At 45.3% G+C, this 12649-nt stretch overlaps 1 protein-coding gene and 1 long non-coding RNA gene across 4 annotated transcripts; one reads left to right on the plus strand and one right to left on the minus strand.

Moving 5' to 3' along the window:
- Positions 1–4807: 4807 nt before the first annotated feature.
- Positions 4808–7445, plus strand: trmt10c (tRNA methyltransferase 10C, mitochondrial RNase P subunit). The gene is given in 6 exon segments (XM_052505844.1): positions 4808–6104; positions 6107–6163; positions 6166–6258; positions 6261–6539; positions 6542–6698; positions 7427–7445. Coding segments are annotated over 6 exon segments (1404 nt in total). The 5' UTR covers positions 4808–5305.
- Positions 7446–10632: 3187 nt separating this feature from the next.
- Positions 10633–11830, minus strand: LOC127922130 (uncharacterized). 3 transcript variants are annotated; one of them, XR_008110443.1, is made up of 4 exons: positions 11734–11830; positions 11621–11676; positions 11308–11475; positions 10633–11237 (listed from the first exon to the last, which is right to left on the minus strand). It is a non-coding gene; the product is annotated as an uncharacterized LOC127922130 (long non-coding RNA). The 3 variants fall into 3 exon arrangements; XR_008110445.1 differs by lacking the exon at positions 11621–11676; XR_008110444.1 differs by lacking the exon at positions 11734–11830 and having other exon boundaries at positions 11621–11719.
- Between the last annotated feature and the right edge of the window lie 819 nt (positions 11831–12649).

Consider the following 12649-nt stretch of genomic DNA (forward strand, 5'->3'; position numbering starts at 1 on the left):
TGTGGTTATTTTTTAACTTTAGCCGACGTGGGCTAGTTGAAATGTTTTAACTTTAGCTGACGTGGGCTAGTTGAAATGTTTTTATTTTTTTACTTTAGCCGACGTGGGCTAGTTGAAATGTTTTTATTTTTTAACTTTAGCCGACGTGGGCTAGTTGAAATGTTTTTATTTTTTAACTTTAGCCGACGTGGGCTAGTTGAAATGTTTTTATTTTTTTTTAGCCGACGTGGCTAGTTGAAATGTTTTATTTTTTAACTTTAGCCGACGTGGGCTAGTTGAAATGTTTTTATTTTTTAACTTTAGCCGACGTGGGCTAGTTGAAATGTTTTTATTTTTTAACTTTAGCCGACGTGGGCTAGTTGAAATGTTTTTATTTTTTAACTTTAGCCGACGTGGGCTCGTTGATCTGACATTTCTGACACGTTATGAATATCTTACGGTCTGTAATGACTGACATGACAAGAGGACCTGATTATTCACCACGTGGGCTAGTTGAAATTGCACCTTGTGCATTATACTATTAAAACTGCCAAGAGTAACTTTAAAGCAGGACAGATTGATTTTTTTAGGACGGGGGTCTAGAGGAGTGTGGTCCTTCTGTAGCTCAGTTGGTAGAGCATGGCGCTTGTAACGCCAGGGTAGTGGGTCTCGATTCTAACACGGGACCACCCATGACTGACATGACAAGAATGTATGCACACATGACTGTAAGTCTACTTTAAAACTGCCAAGAGTAACTTTAAATGGCATATATTATTATTATTATATATTATAATATTAGTGTCCATAGGGTCTGTGCAGCAAGTCACATTTTATGTCACATTCTTCTTAGACAAGTGTAAACTAACAGTGAAATACTTACTTACTTACAAGTTATTTTCCAACCATGTAGAGTTAAAGATAACATAAAAGAAGCAGGCTGAACGTCGTTTGACGTCCCTACTTTAGGGCCCTCTAGTCACAAGTAATAGAATAGGAGACTAATTTGAGAAGCAACCCCACATGTATGCTGACGTGAAGGTTTGGTAGCTCGACAGAACATCTTTGAGATCCTAGCGAACTACCTTCGTCAAGTGGTCCACTTTCATGTTATCTACGATGAGATTTTTCTGCGACATCTCTATTTTTAACAGCTGTAAGTTGTGCAGTAGCTCTTTCCTCTCGATGAGCTGTCGGGTGACTTTCTGCGTCCCGGTGCGGTCCCGTTCGTCCGACGACGAGATGTCTTCCGTGGGCACCGTGGTCTCCAGACTGAACTCTTCCGACTCCTCCAGGGAGCTGGAGATATTCACCGACGGGTTTTTCTGCGTCTTCTTCGCAGGCATTTTGAAGCTAGATAAACGTTAGCTACCTCGCTTTTGTCAAACAAGTAGTGATCTGTTTTTTTTTTTTTTGCCAGCTAACTGCTGAGCATATAACTTACCGAAGATTACCGAAGATTTATTAAATTTTACCATATAAATTACCGAAGATTAAATTACCGAAGGATTAGCGAACTCAAAAGAGTTCAAGGACGGTTAAAGGCGTTAGCGAGCTAGTTGTATGATTGTGCTAACTAGCTAACAACGTCGACTGTTGCACGACATATACTGGTAACGAGCTCCTTGTCTGTGGTTGTATTAACTGTTTAGCTACTGTACAGTACTAGTTAGTTAGCTAGTTATAGTTAGCTAGTTATAGTTAGCTAGTTATAGTTAGCTAACGTCGAATAGTTGGAAAAGTTCACTGTCCGACAAGTAGCTTCATAGCTAGCTGGCTAATTCCTTACAAATTATATTTTTTTGTTGTTGTTAATATCCCATAAATTAAATGGGGTTTAGCAATTAACTATTTATATTCGCGAACAACCCTAAATGTTCGGTGGTCGCTGTTTTCATAATTTCAACGGTCCCGCTTCGAATCGCATAGAAACCGCCGCTCGCGGATCACAACAAACAAAACGGAAGTGACATCCGAGTCACTTCCGTTTGTTTTGCAACCACATAAAATGTTCGCCAGAAACAACAGCAACATTTAATAATAGTTTATTCAACTTTTTTTTTTTTAGCGCTATTCATTACATAAAGGATCTCAACGCGCTTTAAAGAAACAAAACAAAACATAATGAGATTGACAGTCAATGGAAAATTCATGGCTTTGAGTGGTCATCTGAGGGAGATGGTTAAGAGGGGAGAGAAAGTTCGGAGGCAGGCAGGCAGCACGGTTTTCTTCTTCGAGGTTTTATTGGCGGACTACATCCCAAAATGGTACATTGCCACCACCTACTGGGTGGGGTGAAAACAAAATTTTAACCACTAAAAATAAAATAATAATAATAATGTATAAAGATTTTAATCCCAGAAACAGTTCAGCTGCATTAACAATTATATCAATCTTTCTTGATTTACTTTCAATTTGTGCAGTTCCGTCTATCACCAATGCTTTAAATTACACAGAGTCCACTATCTTCACATGAAGGATTTCTGGGTCCTGCTGTTGATTCTCAGCCTGTGCTGAAGGCTCCAATGTAGGCATCCCATTCTACACTACCGCAAGACCTTCAGATATACTCACTCTTTCAACCCTTTTGACAGCCTCTGCATAGGAGACTCTCAACTGCCTTTGATTTGAGCAATCTCAGTCTCTTCTACCATACATCGGGAACTCCAATGATTGCTCTTCATGCTCCCCACCACAGTTGATTGCTGCCCCTGCTCCCCACCACAGTTGATTGCACCTTCATGCTCCCCACCACATTGCTCTTCATGTTGATTGCTCATTCCCCACCACATTGCTCTTCATGCTCCCCACCACAGTTGATTGCTCTTCATGCCTCGACAGGTGTCCTCCCTCGACAGGTGTCCTCCCCTCGACAGGTGTCCTCCTAGACAGGTGTCCTCCCTCGACAGGTGTCCTCCCTCAGGTGACAGGTGTCCTCCCCTCGACAGGTGTCCTCCCTAGACAGTGTCCTCCAGGTGTCCTCCTCGACAGGTGTCCTCCCTAGACAGGTGTCCTCCCTCGACAGGTGTCCAGGTGTCCCTCGACAGGTGTCCTCCATAGACAGGTGTCCTCCCTCGACAAGTGTCCCCTCGACAGGTGTCCTCCCTAGACAGGTGTCTCCCTAGACAGGTGTCCTCCCTCGACAAGTGTCCTCCCCAGGTGTCCTCCTCGACAGGTGTCCTCCCTAGACAGGTGTCCTCCTAGACAGGTGTCCACCCTAGACAGGTGTCCTCCTCGACAGGTGTCCTCCCTCGACAGGTGTCCTCCATAGACAGGTGTCCAGGTGTCCTCCCTCGACAGGTGTCCTCCCTAGACAGGTGTCCTCCTAGACAAGTGTCCTCCCTCGACAGGTGTCCTCCCTCGACAGGTGTCCTCCCTCGACAGGTGTCCTCCCTAGACAGGTGTCCTCCCTCGACAGGTGTCCTCCCTAGACAAGTGTCCTCCCTCGACAGGTGTCCTCCCTCGACAGGTGTCCTCCCTAGACAGGTGTCCTCCCTAGACAGGTGTCCTCCCTCGACAGGTGTCCACCCTAGACAGGTGTCCTCCCTCGACAGGTGTCCTCCCTCGACAGGTGTCCTCCATAGACAAGTGTCCTCCCTCGACAGGTGTCCTCCCCTAGACACTAGACAGGTGTCCTCCCTCGACAGACAAGTGTCCTCCCGACAAGTGTCCTCCTCGACAGGTGTCCTCCCTAGACAGGTGTCCTCCCTAGACAGGTGTCCCTAGACAGGTGTCCTCCCTCGACAGGTGTCCTCCCTAGACAGGTGTCCTCCCTAGACAGGTGTAGACAGGTGCCCTACATTATATCCATCAGCTTGTTTGATGTCCAACAGACATATATTCTGTTCCTCAGAAATAGGAAAATATAAAAACACCAGGCAAGTGTATATAAACCCTAGATGTATTTAAACCATGGATTGATGATTCTATGTATTGGCCATTGAGAGGCTTTGAAGCCACTGGTCGGCCATTTTGCCACTCCCCAGTAGGCGCAGTCTTCCATTGGAGTGAAAGTAATTCTACAGTATTTCAATTAAATATACAGTATTCAGAAATCACTCCACCATTTCCTGGTTGCTTAACATTTAGAATAGTTTGCCTCATTTCAGTTTATGTTGACAAAACAAGCAAGTATAGTGTAGAGAATCATTGTACCATCTAAACCGCTGTGAAATATATTAGCCAAAACCAAAAAATATATGTTTTCAGCAGTTTGAAGCTGGTGTACAAAACCTAAAGTAAAGGACACAAAAACTTTTTTAAACTTACGGGAAGCATAGAGATAGGACACATCTACTGATTGTTAGACTTGCTTTCAATGAGAATGACAGATCTATAGCACACATTTCTATGTGAATTTGGTGGGGTTTTCTAAAAACGTTCATATTGCAGCTTTAAATGTTTCAAGGACAAAATTACATGTATTTAAGTATTTGGGAACAATAACATAGGTAATCTAAAACAATTATACTTTAAGGAATTTAAAAAATATATATTGTATGTTTCGCTAAAATAATATAATTTAAAAGTATGCATTATGGTGTTTGTAATATAATACACGTGGCAAGAAAATGAATATAGAATATTTAGTTAGCAACCTCAATGGGAATTCGCTATTAATTGTGCTAATTTTGTTAGCATTCTGATAATAGACGCCCAATGGGCTTTTTAGCGTTTGTTGGAGCACCCTTTCTATAGCTTCCAAAATATGCTTTACAACGGTGGGGGAGTGTCAAGATGGGGGCACTTTGGCTTCAACACAGCGCCCCCTATCAGTCACCTAGTTTATAGACGAACCTTTGAGCAGGACTCAGGTGAAGTTTAAACTCAGTTGGTAGTTTAGGGTAATTTCCGGTTCCAAATTGTCTCTTGCATTTAACGTTGTTTACTATGTATTGACGTGGGAAAATAACATGTTTTTTTTTGTATGATTGGTTAAATGTGAGTCTTCTGTACAAATTGTTATGCCCAGAACATTAATCCCGGAACAAATATTTTTTGCACTTGCATCAGCACGACTGAAAAATGGCGTTGCACACGTTTACAACGTGACCTTTCGACATTTTTTTCGATGAGCACGGATGTAAAATTGAATTCAGACTGACACAAATGTAAGACATTCAATGGAATATTACCACGATTACATGACCCATTCTGTCCTTGTTGAGAGTGGACCTTAATTGCAGTTTGTATAATTTTTTTGGAACATAAACACAGTCGCTTTCTATCTTGTCTGCACGTCGAACGGTATTTCCTCCTCTCCTGATGGACAGTTCTGGAACTTTAAATGTAACGACGTGAGTGTCAACATCTTGACTCCATATTCATGTATCATCAAACCATTGAAATGATGAGGTTTCTCACACCACCGCTTTTGAACGAGCTGCGTCGGCGTCTCCCGCTGGTATCCACTGTCGCAAATAAACAGCTACCACTCACCTGCCTTCTCCCACCCCACCACCACTTTGCACCCCTAAAACGGCCTCTCTATACTGGGGCCACACTAAGAAAAGATGTACCCCTCCCTCAGTCTAAAGAAGATCAGACTGAAGAGAAACTGGACCTGGACATATGGAAGTCTGTGATGAGGTTTCAGGTCCCAGCGGGAGGAGGAGAAACAGGGAGGTGGTGGTGCTGCTCCTTCAGGACCAGGAGGAGGTGTAGCAGGGCAGGAGGAGGTCTCCCACTGGAGGCCACCAGAGAGCTGGTAGTGATGTGGCGTCAGGCTGGGAAGCTGGTGCCAGAGATCATGACTGACGAGGAGCTGGGGATCCTGGCCGAGTTCCAAACCAAGTCCTCCAAGAAGAAGTACCTGAAATACCTGGCCATCAAGGAGGGCCACAAGAACAACCACAAGCAGAAACAGGAGAAGAAGAAGGCAGAGAGGAGCGAGAGGTTTCTGGAGGACGATAGGATCAGGCCTGGCGGTGTGAGAGGAGAGGAGGGGGAACCGAGGAACACTTTCCTTCTCCAGTTCTGGGGTCGTTCCCTGGACAAGCTGCTGGGGTGGAGGTCGGCCCAGGCCATGGTGTACGGCCAGCCGTTGGTGTTCGATATGTCCTACGAACAGCAGATGGCGCGTCGGGAGGTGGAGAACACTGTGTCCCAGCTGATGGAGGTGGAGGGTGGAACCGCCGAGCCCCGGACCCCTTCCACCTACACTTCTGTAACTTGCAGCCGGACGGGGTTACCACAGGGAGCTGGTTAAACGCTACGGCGCCGAGGCCTGGGAGCGCCTCCTCATCACCTCCACAGAGCGACGTCACGTGGACCTGTTCCCCGGGACGACCTGGTCTACCTGACGGCTGACTCCCCCAACGTCCTGCGTACCTTCGACAACTCTAAGGTCTACATCGTGGGCTCCATGGTGGACCGCTCCATCCAATCAGGGCTCTCCCTGGCCAACGCCAAGCGTCTGAAGCTGAATACGGCCCGTCTGCCGCTTGATGACTTCCTCCAATGGGAGACGGGGGCCAAGAACCTGACCCTGGATCAGATGATACGCATCTTGCTGACACTGAAGGAGAGCGGGAGGTGGGAGGAGGCGCTGGAGCACGTACCAAGAGGAAACATGATGGATTCTACCAGGAGAAACCCCAGCAGGACAGAGACAGAGGCTCAGATAAGGACAGGAGGTTTAGTGGGCAGAACCAGAGGGTTCAGGGCTGGGGACACAGGGACACAGGGTTCAGGGCTGGAGACAGGGCTGGGGACACAGGGTTGGGGACAGGGGGAGGACTGGAGACTGGAGACAGAGAGTTCAGGGCTGGAGACAGAGGAGACAGTGACAGAGCAGTCAGGACTGGAGACAGAGGAGACAGTGACAGAGCAGTCAGGACTGGAGACAGAGGAGACAGTGACAGAGCAGTCAGGACTGGAGACAGAGGAGACAGTGACAGAGCAGTCAGGACTGGAGACAGAGGAGACAGTGACAGAGCAGTCAGGGCTGGAGACAGAGGAGACAGTGACAGAGCAGTCAGGACTGGAGACAGAGGAGACAGTGACAGAGCAGTCAGGACTGGAGACAGAGGAGACAGTGACAGAGCAGTCAGGACTGGAGACAGTGACAGAGCAGTCAGGACTGGAGACAGAGGAGACAGTGACAGAGCAGTCAGGACTGGAGACAGAGGAGACAGTGACAGAGCAGTCAGGACTGGAGACAGAGATAGTATGGAGGAGTGGAGACAGAAACAGATGAATGGTGTGGTCAGAGAGAGAGATCCATAGCAGACAAAGACAGTGTATTCAGTAGCAGAGACACGGTAGCAGTCAGTAAGGAAGCAGCAGGGGATGCAGAGAACAGACAGACCACCAGGGTACGGACATCACTAAAAACCAAGATGGAGGATCGGAACAGTACAGCCAAGAGCGGGAAGAAATTGCAGGAGGAAGAGTAGCCTTATTGGGCCGAATATTCTGAGACATTTCTCCTCTGAATGTTCTTCAGTTTCACCCTGTTGTGTTAATGGATTCAGAGATGACCTGATGAAAAGCACTTCTAAATGCCTTGAACACCTGACAGGTGCGGCATATCAAGACGCTGATTAAAACAGCATGATCGTTACACAGGTGCACCTTGTGCTGGGGTACAATAAAAGGGCCAGTTCGGCAACAGCTCCAGGTGGACCATGAACATAAAAAACATTTTTTGATAAGCAACTCAGTGAGACTGTTGATTGTTTGGAATCTTTGGCGTATTTGCTACTTTGTGTCGATGTACATGTGGAAAAATATATATAAAACGCAACATGTGAAGTGTTTGTCCCATGTTTTTGAGCTGAAATAAAAGATCCATAACATTTTCCACATGTACAAAAAACATATTTATCTCAAAATAAATGTTGCACACATTTGTTTTACATCCCTGTTAGTGAGCATTTCTTATTTGTCATAATGATCCATCCACTTGACAGGTGTGGCATATCAAGAAGCTGATTAAAACAGCATGATCGTTACACAGGTGCACCTTGTGCTGGGGTACAATAAAAGGCCACTAAAATGTACAGTAGTCATAACCTTTGACCTGAATTCAAAATGGATTCAATTGATCTTTTTTTATCTCACCCATCTACAAATAATACTCCATAATGACAAGGTGAAAATGTGTTGAGAAATTTGTGCAAACGTGTTGAAAAATAAATTAGCTGAAATATCTCATGTTTTCACACCTTAAACACAAGTTCAAATCTACACTAGAGTTGCGACCAAGACAAGTGGATGTTCCTGACTAGATAGTTTAGACTTACATCTACTTGAACATCTATGGAAAGACCTAAAGAAAATGGCTGTCTAGCAATGACCTACAACCAATTTGAATAATTCTCACCCATCTACACACAATACCCCATAATGACAAAAGTGAAAACCTTAATGGTCAATACCTTAGATAAGCACCTTTGGCAGCGATTAAAACTGCTAGGCTTTCTGGGTAAATCTCTAAAGAGCTTTCCACACCTGGATTGTGCAACATTTGCCCATTTATTATTTTCAATCTTCTTCAAGCTCTGTGTCATTGGTTGTTGATCATTACTACTCAACTATTTTCAGGTGTTGACATAGATTGTGAAGTAGATTTAGGTCAGCTGTAACTCGGCCACTCGGGAACATTCACGGTCTTCTCGGTGAGGAACTCCAGTGTAGATCTTGACCTTGTGTTTTAGGTTTATTGTCCTGATGAAAGGTGAACTCCTCTCCCAGTGTAGATCTTGACCTTGTGTTTTAGGTTTATTGTCCTGATGAAAGGTGAACTCCTCTCCCAGTGTAGATCTTGACCTTGTGTTTTAGGTTTATTGTCCTGATGAAAGGTGAACTCCTCTCCCAGTGTAGATCTTGACCTTGTGTTTTAGGTTTATTGTCCTGATGAAAGGTGAACTCCTCTCCCAGTGTCTGGTGGAAAGCAGACTGAACCAGGTTTTCCTCTAGAATTCTTCCTGTGTTTAGTTCCAGTCTGTTTATTTTTTTATCCTGAAAAACTCCCCAGTCCTTAACGATTACAAGCATACCCATAACATGATGCAGCCACCACTATGCTTGAGAATATGGAGAGTGGTACTCAGTGATGTGTTGTATTGGATTTCCCTAAACATAACACTTTGTATTCAGGACAAAAAGTTCATTTCTTTGCCACATTTTTTTGCAGTATTACTTTAGTACCTTGTTGCAAACAGGATGTATGTTTTGGAATATTTTTATTCTGTACAGGTTTCCTTCTTTTCACTCTGTAATTTAGGTTAGTATTGTGGAGTAACTACAATGTTGTTGATCCATCCTCAGTTTCCTCCTGTCACAGCCATTAAACTCTGTAACTGTTTTAAAGTCACCATTGGCCTCATGGTGAAATCCCTGAGCAGTTTCCTTCCTCTCCGGCAACTGAGTTAGGAAGGACGCCTGTATCTTTGTAGTGACTGGGTGTATTGATACACCATCCAAAGTGTAATTAATAACTTCACCATGCTCAAAGGGATATTCCAATTTTCACCCATCTACCAATAGATGACCTTCTTTGCGAGACATTGGAAAACCTCCCTTGTCTTTGTGGTTGAATCTGTGTTTGAAATTCACTGCTGGACTGAGGAACCTTCTGATAATACACAGATGAGGAAGTCATTAGAAAATCATGTTAAACACTATTATTGCCCACAGCGAGAGTCCATGCAACTAATGTGACTTGTTAAGCACATTCTCACTCCTGAACTGATTTAAGCCACAACGAGAGGGGTTGAATACCCGATACAGTAACAAAGGTTGCTGGATCGAATCCCCGAGCTGACAAGGTAAAAATCTGCCGTTCTGTCCCTGAACAAGGCAGTTAACCCACTGTTCCCCTGAACAAGGCAGTTAACCCACTGTTCCCTGAACAAGGCAGTTAACCCACTGTTCCCCTGAACAAGGCAGTTAACCCACTGTTCCCCTGAACAAGGCAGTTAACCCACTATTCCCCTGAACAAGGCAGTTAACCCACTGTTCCCCTGAACAAGGCAGTTAACCCACTGTTCCCCTGAACAAGGCAGTTAACCCACTGTTCCCCTGAACAAGGCAGTTAACCCACTGTTCCCCTGAACAAGGCAGTTAACCCACTGTTCCCCTGAACAAGGCAGTTAACCCACTGTTCCCCTGAGGCAACTGTTCCCCTGAACAAGGCAGTTAACCCACTGTTCCCCTGAACAAGGCAGTTAACCCACTGTTCCCTGAACAAGGCAGTTAACCCACTGTTCCCCTGAACAAGGCAGTTAACCCACTGTTCCCCTGAACAAGGCAGTTAACCCACTGTTCCCCTGAACAAGGCAGTTAACCCACTATCCCCTGAACAAGGCAGTTAACCCACTGTTCCCTGAACAAGGCAGTTAACCCACTGTTCCCCTGAACAAGGCAGTTAACCCACTGTTCCCCTGAACAAGGCAGTTAACCCACTGTTCCCCTGAACAAGGCAGTTAACCCACTGTTCCCCTGAACAAGGCAGTTAACCCACTGTTCCCCTGAACAAGGCAGTTAACCCACTGTTCCCTGGGCACCGAAGACGTCGTTGTCGATTACGGCAGCTCCAGCCGCTCCTCTCTGATTCAGAGGGGTTGAATGCGAAAGACACATTTCAGTTAAATGCATTCAGCTGTACAACTGACTCGGTATCCCCCCTTTTCCCTTATTGACTTGACATTTCAGCTTTTCATTTTTTTATTCATTTGTAAACATTTCTGAAAACACAACTCCACGTTGACATTATAGAGTATTGAGGACAGTGACAAACACAATTAATTTAATCCATTTTAAAATTCAGGCTGTAACACAACAAAATGTGGACAAAGTCAAGGGGCCCTTCCTGAATTATTCCACACAAATATAGATCTAATATCATTGGGTATCAGATGATTTCTGCTCGAATCTCATTGGACAGCAGATACGATGCCTTTCTGCCTCCTCCCAGTGCAAACGGAGGCTACAGCAACATCTTCGGGTCACTTCCCCTCTGCAAAGAATCCAGATTCAAACAGAACAGAAACACCCGGAATATGTAGGGAACCTTTTACCTTTTCAACTGTCAGAAACATCCTCTGACCACAGCCCTGCCTCTCCTGTTTCCACACATCTAAAACCTCCTGTCTGTCAGAAACATCCTCTGACCACAGCCCTGCCTCTCCACATCTAAAACCTCCTGTCTGTCAGAAACATCCTCTGACCACAGCCCTGCCTCTCCACATCTAAAACCTCCTGTCTGTCAGAAACATCCTCTGACCACAGCCCTGCCTCTCCACATCTAAAACCTCCTGTCTGTCAGAAACATCCTCTGACCACAGCCCTGCCTCTCCTGTTTCCCACACATCTATCTAAAACCTCCTGTCTGTCAGAAACATCCTCTGACCACAGCCCTGCCTCTCCACATCTAAAACCTCCTGTCTGTCAGAAACATCCTCTGACCACAGCCCTGCCTCTCCACATCTAAAACCTCCTGTCTGTCAGAAACATCCTCTGACCACAGCCCTGCCTCTCCACATCTAAAACCTCCTGTCTGTCAGAAACATCCTCTGACCACAGCCCTGCCTCTCTCCACATCTACAACCTCCTGTCTGTCAGAAACATCCTCTGACCACACTCCAGAATTTTTAAAAACCTGATGGTGAATCATCCTCTCCACATCTGGGAAAACCTCCTGTCTGTCAGAAACATCCTCTGACCACAGCCCTGCCTCTCCACATCTAAAACCTCCTGTCTGTCAGAAACATCCTCTGACCACAGCCCTGTTCTCTCCACATCTAAAACCTCCTGTCTGTCAGAAACATCCTCTGACCACAGCCCTGCCTCTCCACATCTAAAACCTCCTGTCTGTCAGAAACATCCTCTGACCACAGCCCTGTTCCTAGAACCTAACCTCCTGTTTCCACTACAACCTCCAGTCTGTCAGAAACATCCTCTGACATCTACAATACTCATCAGATCAATTCAATAAATATAACACTCAGAATTTTTAAAAACCTGATGGTGAATCAATCATACTGCTTGGGAGGCAGGTAGCCTAGTGGTTAGAGAGATGGGCAAGTAACCGCAAGGTTGCTGGATCGAATCCCCGAGCTGAACAAGGTTAAAATCAGTCGTTCTGCCACTGTTCCTAGACCAGTTAACCCACTGTTCCTAGACCAGTTAACCCACTGTTCCTAGACCAGTTAACCCACTGTTCCTAGACCAGTTAACCCACTGTTCCTAGACCAGTTAACCCACTGTTCCTAGACCAGTTAACCCACTGTTCCTAGACCAGTTAACCCACTGTTCCTAGACCAGTTAACCCACTGTTCCTAGACCAGTTAACCCACTGTTCCTAGACCAGTTAACCCACTGTTCCTAGACCAGTTAACCCACTGTTCCTAGACCAGTTAACCCACTGTTCCTGTTAACCCACTGTTCCTAGACCAGTTAACCCACTGTTCCTAACCAGTTGAATTTGTTCTTAACTGTTCCTTGCCCAGTTAAATAAAGGTTAAACAATAGTAACCCATTGAGTTAACCCACTGTTCTAGACCAGTTAACCCACTGTTCCAACATTTAGTTTGACCAGTTAACCCATAGACCAGTTCCCACTGTTCCTGACCAGTTAACCCACTGTTCCTTCAGCAGGGTTCTCATTGTCAATATGAATGCTGTTCTCTAACACTGAGGCATCATGACTCACCTATTCTTCAGC

This window comes from Oncorhynchus keta, unplaced genomic scaffold (assembly GCF_023373465.1).
Source record: "Oncorhynchus keta strain PuntledgeMale-10-30-2019 unplaced genomic scaffold, Oket_V2 Un_contig_24678_pilon_pilon, whole genome shotgun sequence".
Classification (NCBI taxonomy): domain Eukaryota; kingdom Metazoa; phylum Chordata; class Actinopteri; order Salmoniformes; family Salmonidae; genus Oncorhynchus; species Oncorhynchus keta.